General features: G+C 36.0%; 6 protein-coding genes across 6 annotated transcripts; 5 read left to right on the top strand and 1 right to left on the bottom strand.

The window, feature by feature from the left end:
* Positions 1-174: 174 nt before the first annotated feature.
* Positions 175-740, top strand: FDP41_012623 (uncharacterized protein; the record flags this gene model as incomplete). The annotated part of the gene is made up of 2 exons (XM_044703163.1): positions 175-268; positions 400-740. The coding sequence occupies 2 exons, from the start codon at positions 175-177 to the stop codon at positions 738-740; spliced, it is 435 nt and encodes a 144-aa protein (XP_044566076.1).
* A 277-nt stretch (positions 741-1,017) lies between these two features.
* On the top strand, positions 1,018-2,112 carry FDP41_012622 (uncharacterized protein; the record flags this gene model as incomplete). Its single annotated transcript, XM_044703162.1, has 1 exon — positions 1,018-2,112. The coding sequence occupies one exon, from the start codon at positions 1,018-1,020 to the stop codon at positions 2,110-2,112; it is 1,095 nt and encodes a 364-aa protein (XP_044566075.1).
* Positions 2,113-2,381: 269 nt separating this feature from the next.
* On the top strand, positions 2,382-3,295 carry FDP41_012621 (uncharacterized protein; the record flags this gene model as incomplete). Its single annotated transcript, XM_044703161.1, has 4 exons — positions 2,382-2,566; positions 2,736-2,843; positions 2,893-3,001; positions 3,101-3,295. The coding sequence occupies 4 exons, from the start codon at positions 2,382-2,384 to the stop codon at positions 3,293-3,295; spliced, it is 597 nt and encodes a 198-aa protein (XP_044566074.1).
* Positions 3,296-3,726: 431 nt separating this feature from the next.
* On the top strand, positions 3,727-5,600 carry FDP41_012620 (uncharacterized protein; the record flags this gene model as incomplete). The annotated part of the gene is made up of 3 exons (XM_044703160.1): positions 3,727-4,442; positions 4,502-5,015; positions 5,073-5,600. 3 exons carry the CDS (start codon positions 3,727-3,729, stop codon positions 5,598-5,600), a joined length of 1,758 nt encoding a protein of 585 aa, XP_044566073.1.
* Positions 5,601-6,218: 618 nt separating this feature from the next.
* FDP41_012619 (uncharacterized protein) lies at positions 6,219-10,477 on the top strand (the record flags this gene model as incomplete). The annotated part of the gene is made up of 4 exons (XM_044703158.1): positions 6,219-6,321; positions 6,772-9,700; positions 9,799-10,044; positions 10,228-10,477. 4 exons carry the CDS (start codon positions 6,219-6,221, stop codon positions 10,475-10,477), a joined length of 3,528 nt encoding a protein of 1,175 aa, XP_044566072.1.
* A 3,198-nt stretch (positions 10,478-13,675) lies between these two features.
* FDP41_012618 (uncharacterized protein) lies at positions 13,676-14,967 on the bottom strand (the record flags this gene model as incomplete). The annotated part of the gene is made up of 3 exons (XM_044703157.1): positions 13,676-14,145; positions 14,267-14,456; positions 14,653-14,967. 3 exons carry the CDS (start codon positions 14,965-14,967, stop codon positions 13,676-13,678), a joined length of 975 nt encoding a protein of 324 aa, XP_044566071.1.
* Positions 14,968-14,983: the final 16 nt, after the last annotated feature.

The raw sequence follows: 14,983 nt of genomic DNA, 5'->3' as shown, positions 1-14,983 counted from the left end.
TTTTTCAAATGTTGTATGTGAGGTATCCATCATTATAAAATCGATGAGTTGTCATAATTTGGAGCAATGAGTAAGAACAATTCGAGAAAAGGTGTGATCCCTAATACACATATGATTGAACCTTTGGGCTGGTCAATGACAAAGCAGGCACCGATTATCACATTACAAAAAAAAATGGAAGCATTCATTCATCAAATACGAGGCGTGTTTGTTCTGGATCAAAACGGAAAACGATTATTATCGAAATACTACTCGAACGATCTGAAGAGTAATTTAAGAAAACAATTAGATTTGGAAGAAAATGTATCCAACAAGACCATCAAAAGCAAAACACCTTCCTCCGGAGAGTGTGATATAATAATGATTGATAGCTTTAATATTGTGTTTCAAAATGTTCAGGATATTTACTTTTTGTTGTTGGAGCTGGATACGAAAATGAATTAGTATTATCGGAAGTGTTATCGGGTCTTATTGATGGCTTGATGATGCTCTTTAGAAATCAATTGACAAAGAGAACTTTCCTTGAAAATTTTGATTTGATAGTTTTGGCTTTGGATGAAGTTTTGGAAGATGGTATCATCATTGAAACAGACTCATCGGCAATTGCTCAAAAGGTTGCTGCTGTTGAAACAGGAGCTGATGCTTCAAGTGGTGTGGAAGGAAGTGAGACCATCACGCAAGTCTTTAAATCAGCAAGAGAGCAACTCGGAGAGTTGGCTAGTTCATTCTTCCAATTTTAAAGTGGTTCTTTGTGAATACGTCAGTGGTCTTCATCACACACATATCTGCTTTGTACAAAATAAAATCATCACTTTTTCTCAAGAACCGTATGGTCTGATTTTGGCTTGTCTTACATCTATTCAGTCAATTTGTTGTGATTTTTAAAAGCCAATCAAAAAAATTGAACACACGACAATCCAATCATTCGTTGTGGTCCGGGTCCGACAATCGAAATTTTCTATTCTCTCACGATTTACCATCATCATTCCCAACATCCCACCTAAATTTTGAAACACAATGAAAAAGGACGATACATCATCATCCGAAGTACTTATTGATATCGAGGACACATCAACTACCATTGTTGAATCCGATATCAAATTTGATACCACACCACCTATATCACTTCCCGATACATCTGTTACACCAAAACAAAGTTTTCTAACGAATAAGAACACTGTTAATTTTCTCGCAGGTGGTATTTCGGGAAGCATTGCTAGCGTAGTAACTCAGCCTTTGGATGTATTGAAAACCCGATTTCAAAGCTCAGCTAAAATTTACAATGATGCAGCAACGAAACAGAACTTCCTTCTTAAAATTATTGATTCTTTAAAAATTACAGCAAAAACTGAGGGACTTCATGGATTATTTAGAGGATTAATACCAAATATTGCTGGTATTTTTCCTTCAAGAGCAATTTACTTTGCAACTTATTCAGGAACTAAGGATTTGATGAGCAAATATTGTGGACTCTCTTCAGACAGTCCACTTGTTCATATTGGAAGCGCCGCAGCATGTGGTGTTGTCGTACCAGCAGTTATGAACCCAATGTTTTTAGTGAAAACTAGGATCCAATTAGATTTATACAAACCCAATTCGTCACGTGGCAGTAACACACCGAATTATAATGGATACATGGATTGTATCAGCAGAATTTATCGAGATGAAGGAGTGAAAGGTTTTTACAAAGGTCTGACAGCTTCGTTCCTTGGAATATTTGAAACTGCAATTTATTTTGTCTTGTATGAACAAGTGAAACGAATGGCCTTAAAATCAACTAGTAGTTCAGAAGGAGAAACTCCCAAATTCACTCCACTTACCTACATTACAGTGAGTGGTGGATGCAAATTAGTTGCGAGCGCCATAACTTATCCACATGAGGTTGTGAGAACAAGAATGAGAGAGATTGTAGATGGAAAATGTAGATATGACAAAGGCATGATTAATGCATTCAAAACAATAGCGATAGAAGAAGGAACAAAAGGTCTATATTCTGGAATGGGAGCTCACCTTATTAGAGTTGTGCCCAACACAGCCATCATGTTCCTCTCATTTGAATTCATTACTCACTTTATGGAAAAACATTATGGAACAGGAAAGACCACGCATTAACTGTTTTCTTCTGATTGATTATGCCATCTCCTCATTCTAACTTGAAATTAATTTGTTGACCTAATTGATCTTTAATCAACATTTTGAACAAAATTAAGAAAGCACTGATGGTTGGTTTAGCGAGTGATGCTTGTAATAAAAGCATGCACAAAAAAATTTATTGAGGAATATGTTCACCGAATCCAGCTTTGATTCTAATTAATTGAGGATACCCAAGTAAGAATGCATTCTTGTCATTCCAGAGATGGCATTAGAATTTCTTAAAAAAAATGCTAAACACTTCGAACACTCAGTTTCACGTCCTTCTTGGAGTCTCATTTGTCTTGACAAGTCTTGCCATGCTGGTTAGGGCAAACGATGATTCTACTTCTTCTTCTTCGGGTGCAAGTGTCAAAGTTGTTTATGTAGAGAAAGATGGAACAACGCGAGTCGAAGATTATGATTATTTGTTCAGGTATGGATCGGATGATTGATATATCATACACTGAACATGTCATCCATGATTATCAAAATATGATGATTTAATCAAATCTTTAAAAATATATTGTAAATCTATTTTATGATGGCATGTCAATCAATAATCAAATATGATCGGCGTGGTGATGATGCATACAAAATTACAGTTCTGCTTTTACTCAACTCATTTGTCACTTGGTGTCTTTTATTTTACCGGCCTATGCGTCATTCAAGGCCATTCGATCACCACAATCAAATGATGACAAGCATTGGTTGTAAGTAGTAATGACTCATTGACAATGAGAGAATTTACAACAAATTTAGAATTTATTGGATTATTTATGCTCTCATTCATGTGTTCGAGTATTACTTGTTGGTCATTGTTGTCTTTATTCCATTTTATTGGGAAATTAAATTCTTTTTCATTATTTGGGTAAGTTACTCAAGTAATACTCGAATATATTTTTCATGACAACAACATGGAATTTATTTTCAATTTCTACTGATGCCGTGCTTGTGAATACACATGCAGCTTATTGCACCCCAAACCAGAGGTGCCACACTCCTTTATGTAAAATATGTGGAGCCATTCCTCAATAAGCACGAACAAGAAATTGATGAACAAGTGTCCAACGTTCAAAAGAGAGCCAGTGTTGCAGTCCAAGGTTTGGCAAAACAGGTCGTTCATTCTGTCATCAGTGGAAGCTTTGAACAAAAAGAAAAGTAAAGAAAGTGCATCTCTCATTTACTACTTTCAATAATTAAATAATAAACCGATCATTCACAATGATCCTCACAATTATTACCTTCCTTTTCTGGCACTAATTAGAAATCATGATTCTTCTCACAATCGAAAATCCTTTCTCAGATCTTAGGAAAAAATAGCTTGACATCACTGTTGCTTTGTGCTGATAACAAATTTTCGGAACCCAAAAAGTCTGCTGTTTATTATTTGAACAAGAGTTGTAGCCGATGATTCATCAGCTCAGGATTGCGGTAGCATCATTATCTCCTCAACAGTGAGTCTCATCCAACTGAACACGTTTCAATTTGTAAATATAGAATTCATCCTTTGGCTAACAACATCGGAATTGACATTACATCAATTTTGATTCTTGTCAAAACAACAACACGCCAAAGACTTGCTGACCAAAAACAATGAGCGATACTCAAACCTCTCATTTACTTCCTCTCAATAATTCTCCTTTTCTTCAATGGGGTATCATATCCATATGTATATCATTGACTGTTAGTAATTTCATTCTCTTTTGCTGCTTGATCTATATCCTTGTGAGATGGCAGAGATCTTCTTCTCATGTCATGATCAAGAAGGAATCACTGCTATGGAAAAGGTTTCTAAGTTGTTGCTGCAGTGCATGTCCTGGAAAACGAAAAAAGTCTCAACTCCGTCTGATCGCCTCTCCGGATGAGAGGTATCCTTCACAGGATGGTCATCATCATCAATATTATGGAAGAATGGATGAGGAAGAGTGCATACAAAATTGTGGCTCCAATGTATTAATACAGAAATCCAATAATTTCTCTAATTCAGTGTTCAAGCATGAACAGGCAATGAATGATGAGCTTGATGATTTAACGACTTTGAGTGTGGTGGGAATGAAGAAGAATGATTCAACCGATCAAGACTCATTGAATCAACATAATTCTGAGGAGACTTTAATCGTGCCAAATAGTATTTCAATTTCACAAAATCGACCAAAGCATTTAGAAAAGATACAACCTGTGGAGCATCCAGAAAATTTACCTTACAATGATTTATCAAAAGAATTGAATGATGCGATTGTAAAGGTCTCACCTCAACTCAGAAATATGAGCGTTATGAGTGAAGAGTTGGAACTCATTGACCAAATTGGGTAAGTATTTTGAGAGTAGTAGTCATTCATCTCGAATTACTAAATTGGATCCAATACAGAGTGGGAAGCAGTGGTATTGTCTATAAAGCCAAGTATATGGGTGTACTTGTAGCTGTAAAACAATGTTTAATATGTGACTTATTGGAAGATCCTCTTAAAGAATACATGAAAGAAACTCAAATTTTGAGTTCAATAAGACATCCAAATATTGTACAGTTTATTGGAGCAACTATTAAGCCTCCATTCTTTTATATTGTGACAGAGTATTGTTCTCGAGGAAGTGTCGATAAGATCATCAAGACTAGTTATTCTAATGTCAATGATAGTAATAATCGAAACGATTATTTAGAGACAAAATCTAAAAAGTTTCTTTCTGCAAAAACACCAGTGACTGATTCACAACTTACCAGACTTTCTGTGGACGCAAGAACAAACCAAGCACGACCATCCATCCTGTTGAATCATCATTTTAAATCTGGACTTAGTCTTAGAAAGAAAATCAAATTATTATTGGATGCAGCCAATGGTTTGAATATGTTAAAGTCTAAGAATATTATTCACAGAGATGTGAAGGTGAGTATTTTCATCATTCAGTGATTGGTCATTCATTATATGTTCTTATTAACACAGATTTCAAATTTTCTTGTCACAAACGATTGGACATTGAAAATATCAGATTTTGGAACTGCTTTCCATTGTTTAATGAATCGACAAAAACGTGGCACTAAAGCAGGAACTATTGAAATAAGTGCACCAGAAGTTCTATTGGATGGTCACTATTCATTCAAATCCGATGTCTATAGTTTTGGAATCTGTGTCTATGAATTAATATTTGAGAAGGAAATTTATCCAAACATGAATGTTTATGAAATTGCACACAGAGTGATTCATGATGAATTGAGACCACCACTTCCAACCTCTCAAGAATTGAGAGAAATGTTTTTTGCAGACCTCACCAACCTCGAGTATGAGGTTGTGAAAAACGTCATTATGAAACTCATTGTGAAATGTTGGTCAAAGATTGAAAACGATCGTCCAGAATGGGATGAAATTTGTTCTATACTGAGAAGTTGTTTATCTAAACTTTCCAAATCCTCAACGAGTAGTAGTAGCAGCAGTGGTGGTGGTGGTCAATCCGAGTTGGCAGATGATTTGTAATGTTCAGGCGTGAGACGTGAACAGGATTTCACAATTTGCCATACTTTAGACTCTCTCAGAATGTTGACACACGAACCTCTTTCAAAAACGATCACTGTAAAATCAGTGTTTCTCACAACAGAATGCAAGAATTTAATCCTATAGAGAACACACATTGAAAACTCTCGAGAGAACTCTTTCGAGAAACTCTCAAAATTTGAGGAATGATTTCTTGTTTCGTTGTCTCACATTTTTTCACTTTAGCAGAGATCAACCCTCTTGTATCCTTCTCTGTTACTAAAAGGGGTGGGAGTGACAGGTAACGAGATCTCCCAAGCCATGATTCGGCTGGCGGGATATTTTTTTTCTCTCGACATCACCGTTTATAGACATATATTCGTATATGTCATGGTGATCCGTTTAAACGTGTATTGATTGAAGCAGTAAGAAATTCTTTCTCACTTCGTGTCAACACGTAATTGTTTTTCTCACATCCACACGTCTGATCTCTTGCATTTTATAACGTTTCGCAATGACAACAATAGAAATCGCTTATAATGTTGAGAGTTTCAGTGTCGAACCATCTTTCAAAAAAATCAAACAACAACTTTTGTAAACTATTAAGAAACGACTTTGGGGATGCCTTCGGCTGGCGATATTATTTCTTCCAGTACATCCAAACTGGAGGGTCTTCATATCAACCCTTCTCTCTTCAAGACATCCACATTGGTTCAAACTATTGGTAAGTCTTGTCTTTGAAAGTCTTGTTATTGGAATAGTGATCTGATGATTGCTTATTTCAATGTACCCTTCTTCTCTCGATTGTCCTCAATCATTCACACACGATTATGACCATTGATGTATGTGGTTGTTATCACTCACACGTGTGTTGCTGTTGTTGCTTGTTCCTTCATGCGAACCCATGGGAATGACAACGAATTGATGATGAACCATTTATTCAATGCGAACCCTCACCCGACCCTCATCCAACCCATTCACCACTCCATCGATGACTCTTGTTCGTGGTGATGCTTTCTGTTTGTGTGTGAATCCTAATCCTGTGACCACATTGCCTTATATGTGAATGTTGATCTCTGTTTATCCATTCAACATCCTCACACACCCCACCAACACCCCTACCACCACCACTCTTCTGCAAACAATTTCAACTGCCAATGAATTCAACTAACAGTTGGGTTAATTATCAGTTCTGTCGTGATTGCCTCTGTGGTAGCCACAGTCATTCTCGTCTCAGTTGGCGTTGGTTATCAAGCTCCAAATCCCAAGCCAGACTTTGCAGAGACGTTCAAACATCAACCAATTATCATTAACGTTTTATTGAATGATTTTGATCCCCGTGGTGGTAACTTGACAGTTAGTTCCATCAAAACCTTGCCATTGAATGGTACTGTGGAAATTGTCTCTTCGAGTAGTGTGCTCTATCAATCGAATGGAACTTTTAGTGGAAATGATTCCTTTGTATATGTGGTTTCGAATGGATATTTGCAAGCTGAAGCATTGGTGATGGTTCATGTATTGAATCGACCACCTCATGCCATTCCTTTAGAATTCCAAGTGGAGAAGAATTCCAAACCAGTGGATTTGAATTTCTTGACATATGTGAATGACAATGGAGGTTCCATGTTTGATTTGGACTCGTTTGATGTTTTGACTGTGAGTGATGTTTCTGGTGGTGTTTTGATCCCTTCAGACACTATGAAAAACACTTCGAGTAACATTCTCAAATTGGGAAGTGTCAAACTTCTTTCGTATGGTATTTCCTACTCTCCAACCAAATACTTTATTGGAACTGAAAGTTATAACTATACTGTGAGTGATGGAGTGGAATTCTCATCGAGTGTTGTGAAAATTGTCGTTACAAATGGAGCTCCAGTGGCCAAAGATGATGCTTACTATGTTCCAAAATATTCTCAAGCGACTTTAAATGTTCTTCTCAATGATTATGATCCCAATGAAGATGACATTACCATTGATTCTATCAATTCTGTGGGTGTTGCCAGTGCCACAGTGGATCAACCTGACAAGAAAACTATCACTTACTTGACTTCAAGTACTGTCTCAACTTCGTATTCAGATAGTTTTGAATATGTCATTAGTGATGGTGAAAAGGCAGCAAGTGCTGTGGTGTTCATTAAGGTGTTTAACACTCCTCCTTTAGTGAATGACTTTTCAACCATTGTGAAAAAGAATTCAATGAATAATTTCATTCCAATTAATTATACAGAGAGTGATATTTTGGACACAGTGACAATGAGTTCCATCACTCCATCTCCTTCCATAGTTGGTTCTTCTTTGATTAATTCAAAAACATCTTCAATTGTGAGAGCTCCATGTTGTGATTGGAGAACTGTGGTGAGAAATGATTATTCCATTCAATTCAATCCATTACCAAATCAAATCTATACTCAAAGTTTTCAAATTGTAATGGAAGATGGTGAAAGCAAATCTCGAATGGCCACTTATTCCATTCAAGTAGTGAATGATCCTCCTACTGCAAATCCAGATGAAACTTATTGCATCAAAAATTCATTCACTATCATCAATGTTGTTTCCAATGACGTGGATGTCAATCCAGGTGATACTTCTAAAATTCGATTGAGTACTGGATGGACCAAAACTTCATCCAATGGTGGAAGCTTAATTCCACTCAATGCCACTCACGTTCAATACACTGCACCTCTTGGATTCATTGGTGATGATGTCATTTCCTATGAAATTACTGATCAAACATTGAATCAAACAACTGGTCAATGGGATGCTTCCAGTTTTGCCATTGGTACTCTCTTGGTTCATGTCGTTCCTGAAAATTACACCAATCAACCACCTACTTGTTCAGGTGGAATTTCACAAACCTTAACGAAGGGATCTTCCTATGATTTCAAATCCAAAATGGCTGCTGTGAGTGCAGATCCAGAAGGAAAAAATCTGACCTTTTACATTTCAAATGCAGGTGCCTTGTCAAGTGTTGGAAACATTACAGGAAGCACCACTTTTACAGCTGCTCTCAAAAATAGTGGAACCAAGGTTGCTGCGTTCATTGTGAGTGATATTTATGGATTAACTGCTCAATGTCCACTCACTGTGACAGTCACAAATACTGCACCTATTTCTCAAAATGCAAACTATTCATTTGTCATTTCACAAAGTAGTTTCGTTCACACCATGAGTTATGTGGCAGATGGTTATGCATCAGATGCAGATCCTCAAGATGTGTTGACATTGAGTCTTGTCGATGCTTCCAATTGTTTGAATACCATTGCTTCGAGTGTGACTATTTCAGGAAATGTCATTTCTCTCACAAGAAAGGTTCCTTCAGGTTCATGTAAACTTACTGTCAAAGTGACAGATGACGATGGCACCAATCCACTCAGTTCAAACAATGCCTTAATTACCATCAATCTCCTCTCTCTAAATCCATTTGCTAGAAACGATGCTTTTAGTATTGATCAAGGACAAACCATTCGAATTCCAGTGACCAAAATGTTACAAAATGACACGGACGAATATGGATTGAATGGAATGAGTTTTGTTTCTGTTCAGTGCCCAGACTCTACCTATTGTCATCGAACTCCTCGTGTGCTCAATGTGAATGGTGACACTTATGTTGAAGTTGATTCAGATCCAAATTCATGTCAAGCTGATAAATTCCAATACACTGCTAGAACCGCTTCAGGAATTTCACGAAATGCTGACGTTTATATTGAATTCAAGAATTGCATGTGTAAGAGTAAGATTGATTTCATGTTCGTGATTGATGCATCAGGATCCATTGGTTGGGACAATTTCCAAAAGATTCGTGCTTTGGGTCAACAAATTGTCTCTCGCATGCAATTGGGTGAAGATGCCATTAAGGTTGGAATTGTTCGATTTCATACGTCATCAACTTTGGCTCTTCCCCTCACAAGTTCACTCACAGATATTCAGAATACCTTTGTGAATATGCCCTATGAGGCTGGATGGACTGCTCAATTGGCTGGTATTCGTGAAGCATTTAATGAATTGGCACGAAATGGAAGAACAGACGCTGAGAAAGTCATGTATATCTTGACAGATGGTCTTGCAAACATACCATGTTCGTGTGATGCTTGTTCTTCATTCTGGTAAGTAGTGAAAGTTGTTGTATTGATTGAAACAATGATTTTAACGTTGGTTCATGATTACCTTTTTTAACATTTCGATTGATTTATTCCTTATTTAGGAGCACCAAACCAAGTCTTTATCCCTACACCGTTGGAACTTTAATTATTGACAATAACCAGCTCAGCAACACACAAAAGCAACAAGCTTATCAAAATCAATGCAATTATCAATTTCCTTACACTCCCGGAGATCCAAACAACTTTGCATTCTATCCTTATTCTTGTTCACAATGTTCATGGGATGATTATTCAAGTAGTTGCTTGCCTTGTGCAGATGCTATACCAGTTGCTCAAAAGATCAATAGGTAAGTGCTTTGTGACATTTCAGATTTATTTGTAATATATTTCATCAAAATGTTTTACATCATTACGACTCATACTTGTATTCTTCATAATCTATTGGAATGACGTCATGACAATTGATTGTTTAAAATTGAACCATATATATTAAAAAACGAATGTTGAAAACACCTCAACAACAACAACAGTTGGAAGAAAAATTCTGCTGGAGTGATTCCATCTGATCCAGACAATCCATTCAATCGTTACAACGTTCAATGGAAGATCATTGCCATGGGTGTTGGTGATGCATTAAGTAATCCATTAGGTTCTCGTGAATTGAGAGGAATGAATTACAATGCCGATCGAACCATCAATGTGCCATGGGATGATTTACAAAAAACTTTTTCTGAAGTTGTGGATCAATCCTGTAATTCGAGAACTATTGTATTGAATTAAAAGGTGGTGAAAATGAAAGTTGTTTGGGAAAAAGTGAGACACATGACAGGTCCATATTTAAATAAAAGAACAACAAACAACAACATTGCATCCAATGGTCAGCTTTATTTTCATCTCCACTCTCTATTGATTTCATCTTTTAAAGGTTCAAAGTTTCCAGATTTAAATTACAAGACGAACCAATAGCAATTTAATGGGCAATCAAAGCGGAAAGGTTGATCATTTGTTTTCAATCAATCCCCAATTCTAGTCTCTACGAAATCATCATTGCGCAATTTGTTACCATTATTAGCATCGAATTCAATACGATCTCTAGCTCTGTTGTATATAAAATGGTCAGATGTTGAGATAAATCGTAGAAAGGTTGACAATATCAATCTAACAGGTCACAAAACAGACTTTTTCTTCATCGATCGACCCCACCAATCGATCCATTGACCAATGTAACAACATTATATCTTGTTGATGATGGTGGAATTGGACATGCCTTTTCGGAGATTGGAATCTTTACTGAAAAAGAAATTCTCTTTACAACAAGAAGGAACCGCATCAAAAGTATGGTTATGGATTATAAATCAATTTGCTTAAATTGGTCTTGATTGATATGACGCACCGACCATAGATGGTAAAAGCCACCAAAAACAATGGTCTTGCTTTTGTTGAATTTGGCTTTTCTGCATTTAAAATGATTTCAAAGAATTTTTATATGAAAGAATGGAACAACGTTATTTTGGTGCTTATTTGGGAACGCCTTAAACATGTTCACCTCGGTTGTTATTGTTGTTGTTATTTGGATGCCCTTCTTTGTGAATACTTCAGAGTGAGAAAGAGTCATATCACTCGTACATTGAAATATCTAAGAAAAAGTCGAATATCTCAATATAATTACTTTCGATTATTTTGCTTCTCTCTCTTTCTTGGAGAATGATTTGTTTCAAAGGATAATTATTCCAATAATTTGATGATCATATATGTTAATGTTGATTCAAAATGAAAAGTAGATCCTTGTTGGTCGGAATGTAAATCATTAAATCATCCTTAATAATTGTACGTCAGAAAAAAAATCTCTCCATTATTATTGCACTAAAGTATCATATGGAAGCCATTGTGTGTATTGAGTGATGTTTAATATTGTCCTTCATAATTTGCTGAATAAAATCAATTGACAAAATATGCAGAAAATCCCACAAACACCGGACCTTTATTAAGGTCGGGTGTTTGGAGAGACCATAAACCCATTTGTTCCTTTAAATTAACCAAATGATTCTTGTTGTTTACGTCTTCGAAACACTTAACATCAGAACCAAAGAACGACATTCCTCAAAGAATTCTAAATAACTCCTAACAACCCATGGACTTAATTAAGCTGATTCACCTTTGTGTAATAAAATTCTAATTAAACTAAACCTTGTCCTTGAAATGTGGAGGGAAAGTAATTGAATGGAATAAATGTAGTTTTACTTTCATGGAACAACCGATTACAAAAGTTCGGAATTTAAGACTTTGCAAATGATTGGTTAATTGATATTCACAAAAGAAAAAAATAGTAAGGAAGAAGCAAGAGAGGATGAATATTTTTATTACACAAAAAACAAACAAAAATCACTAATAATAGAAAACATATCTACTTTCAATGTAACGTAGATGTGTTTCTTGGAAGAGCTGAGATATTTATTATCCTCTATCAACATTGTGCTTCCTGAAACGTCGAAGATTTGATCGAGATCTTTGTAACTACGAGACAAAATCAGATTAGCTGTTTGTTAAGCGCATTAGCTAACCCTTCTATCAGCTCTAACAACCAAACCGATCGAAATGTGAATTCTAATCATAGAAGGAATTTGGATATAAATGTCGGATCAAGTGGCACCATGAGATCTGAAAATTTAGCGAATGTAGATCAAGGTTTATTTATGGCCAAAGAGTCTTCATTACTTTAATCCTTAGTTAAAAAGATGTTGATTTGAATGTTTTCCATTGTTAATGATTTTTGTTTGTTTTTTGTGTAATAAAAGATGTTCATTCTCTCTTACTTCTTCCTTAGTATTTATGATATATTCTGAACGAAATGAAGGACATGAATGTTTTGATTGTACATAATTAAAGAGTTTGGTTGAGCTTTCCATGCTCAAAAATTTTCTGCACATTAATGATCATGGTGTTGCTTAATGACTTCACATCCATTCGCACTCTCATCCACTTGCTTTCTAAAGCTTATTCAGGTACCTTTTTTCGCTGATTGGAATGTTTCTGTGTGGTAAGGTTATGATAATACAGGTCTACCTTGATTTGAATCTTTTTGGCAAGGATTTTTCTGAGCTAACTATATATTTTTATTATTTTCATTTATTTAATTCATCATGTTATCATAATTTTCATGGATTTATCAAGCAATTGCTTAAATATGACTTCACATCATGGAATATTCATCTCTGTCGCTTAACTATGACTTCTTGAACTTCATATGAGGCCCCATCAAACCTGCAGCCGCAGCGAACAGCCGAAAAGGATGGCTGTTAGTTCCTGCTGACTTTCATAACTTTGTAAAAATCCAGCTGCGGATTGGTTTTATTGAGAAGGGTCGATGTTTGCGTCCAGGCGTTCTGTGCGGCTTTTAAATTTGGTAAATTCCAATATCCTGCACAACTTGAACACGAATTCAGCCAATCATTTTTTCAACATGTATAAATTGATTATTTATTTACTGTGAAGCTAGAGGTGAAACTGTTCCAAGGTTGCTGAGAAAACGCAAGGAATCAATAAGGATGAAGACAGAGATAAAGACTCCACAATGTGAAGAAGGGCCCCATCAAACCTGCAGCTACAGCGAACAGCCATTCAGCCAGGATGGTCCTCGCTGCCAAATGGTTCCACAAGATAATTCCTCGACAATCGACCGAAGTTTACACAAGCAACCGTTCAAATCTGGATTTGAGTTGCTGAGAAAGGATTTTGAAAAAGCAATAAAACGAGAAGGGGTCGAAGTTTCACAATAAGAGAGCTTAAAAGCCTCTTTTGTTTTTTCGCGGAGCGGTTTTTGGAGATTTTTATCTTCTCAAATCTTAATTAATGCTCGGGACTCTGCTGAATAAAATCAATTGACAAATTAATTCTTATTGACAATTTGTGAATAATATTTCATTTCAAAGTAACAACAAAAAGAGTCCATTTTCATTGCATTCAATTATGGTCTTTAGTTTACTTCTTTTCATTGGATTTGCGAATGAGAGATTCAATAGTTTGTTTCAAAATTGGATCTGCATAGCTTTGAGCTTGGGCATCCGCTTCACGAATAATCATCTTTTCCAAACCTTCTAATTGTTGCATTCTCAAATTCTTCAAACACAATTTAGTTGCAATGGGTGGATTTCTTGCAATTCTTGCAGCATATTCGAGAGCTCTTTCTCTTAATTGATCCTCGCCTTCAATCACTTCATAGACCATTCCTAACTCGAGAGCTTTTTGAGCACTAATTAAATCTCCTGTTAAAAGCAAAGCACTTGCGGATTGATGGCCAAGCAAATATGGAAGAAAATAAGTCGATGCCATACCTGGTGATAATCCCAAGTTTACAAAATTGACCCCCAATTTAGCATTCGCTTCAACAAATCGAATATCTGTTGCCAAAGCAATGGCCAATCCAGCACCAATGGCATGACCATTTAAAGCTATTTTGAAAATAAGAGAATCATATTTGATAATAATAATTATTGAAATCACACATTCATGATAATGAAAATTATTGAAATATATTAAAATTATTAAAATATCTTCATCGAATTCTCTTACCTGAAATGGTTGGAATAGGACATAATTTCAACAAGGGTGTCAAGAAGGAATTGTAAAATTGTAACATTCTTGCAGAGTTATTGAATGGTTGATCATTGCAACGTTCCAACAAGAAATCAAAATCACCTCCTGCACTAAAGGCACTCTTTCCTTGTGTGTTTGATTTGGCACCAGTCAACACGAGACATCCCTGGAATGAACAGACACAACATGAAATGATCAAATGTCATAAAATGTTGTGATGACATGTAAAATTGTAATATGTCGAAAAGTGTGAAATTGTAACAAAATATTTCGAAAATTAGAACGGAAATGTGTCCACAACCCCATCCAATCCAAAATAACATCCTGTTGTCAATTGTTTAGATCTGAAAGAAAATACCTACCAAATTCTTGTTATTGCAAATTTGATCACTCTCAAACAATTCTCTAAATTGAATGGCTGTCTTTGGACACAAGGCATTCATCTTGTCAGGCTTATTGATAGTCACTAGACCAATGGTTGTGGAAGCTGTATTGGAAGTGGTTAAATTCGGAGCAATCTGAGAGAGAGGAATTTCTTCGAAAAGAACAAACTTTTCCTCAGCATGGAGTCGTGAGCTTGAGGAGAAGGCTCTTCTCACCACATGGGTATTGAAAAGAAAAAGAGGAAAGGATGATGATTGTTTCATCATCAACGAGTTCGGAGTGGGTCGAAACATTTTTTTTTTTTTTATC

Source organism: Naegleria fowleri (assembly GCF_008403515.1).
Source record: "Naegleria fowleri strain ATCC 30894 chromosome Unknown tig15, whole genome shotgun sequence".
NCBI lineage: Eukaryota > Heterolobosea > Eutetramitea > Acrasida > Naegleriidae > Naegleria > Naegleria fowleri.
The sequence above is the reverse complement of the archived record's forward strand: the minus strand, read 5'-3'. Positions and strand labels throughout refer to the sequence as shown.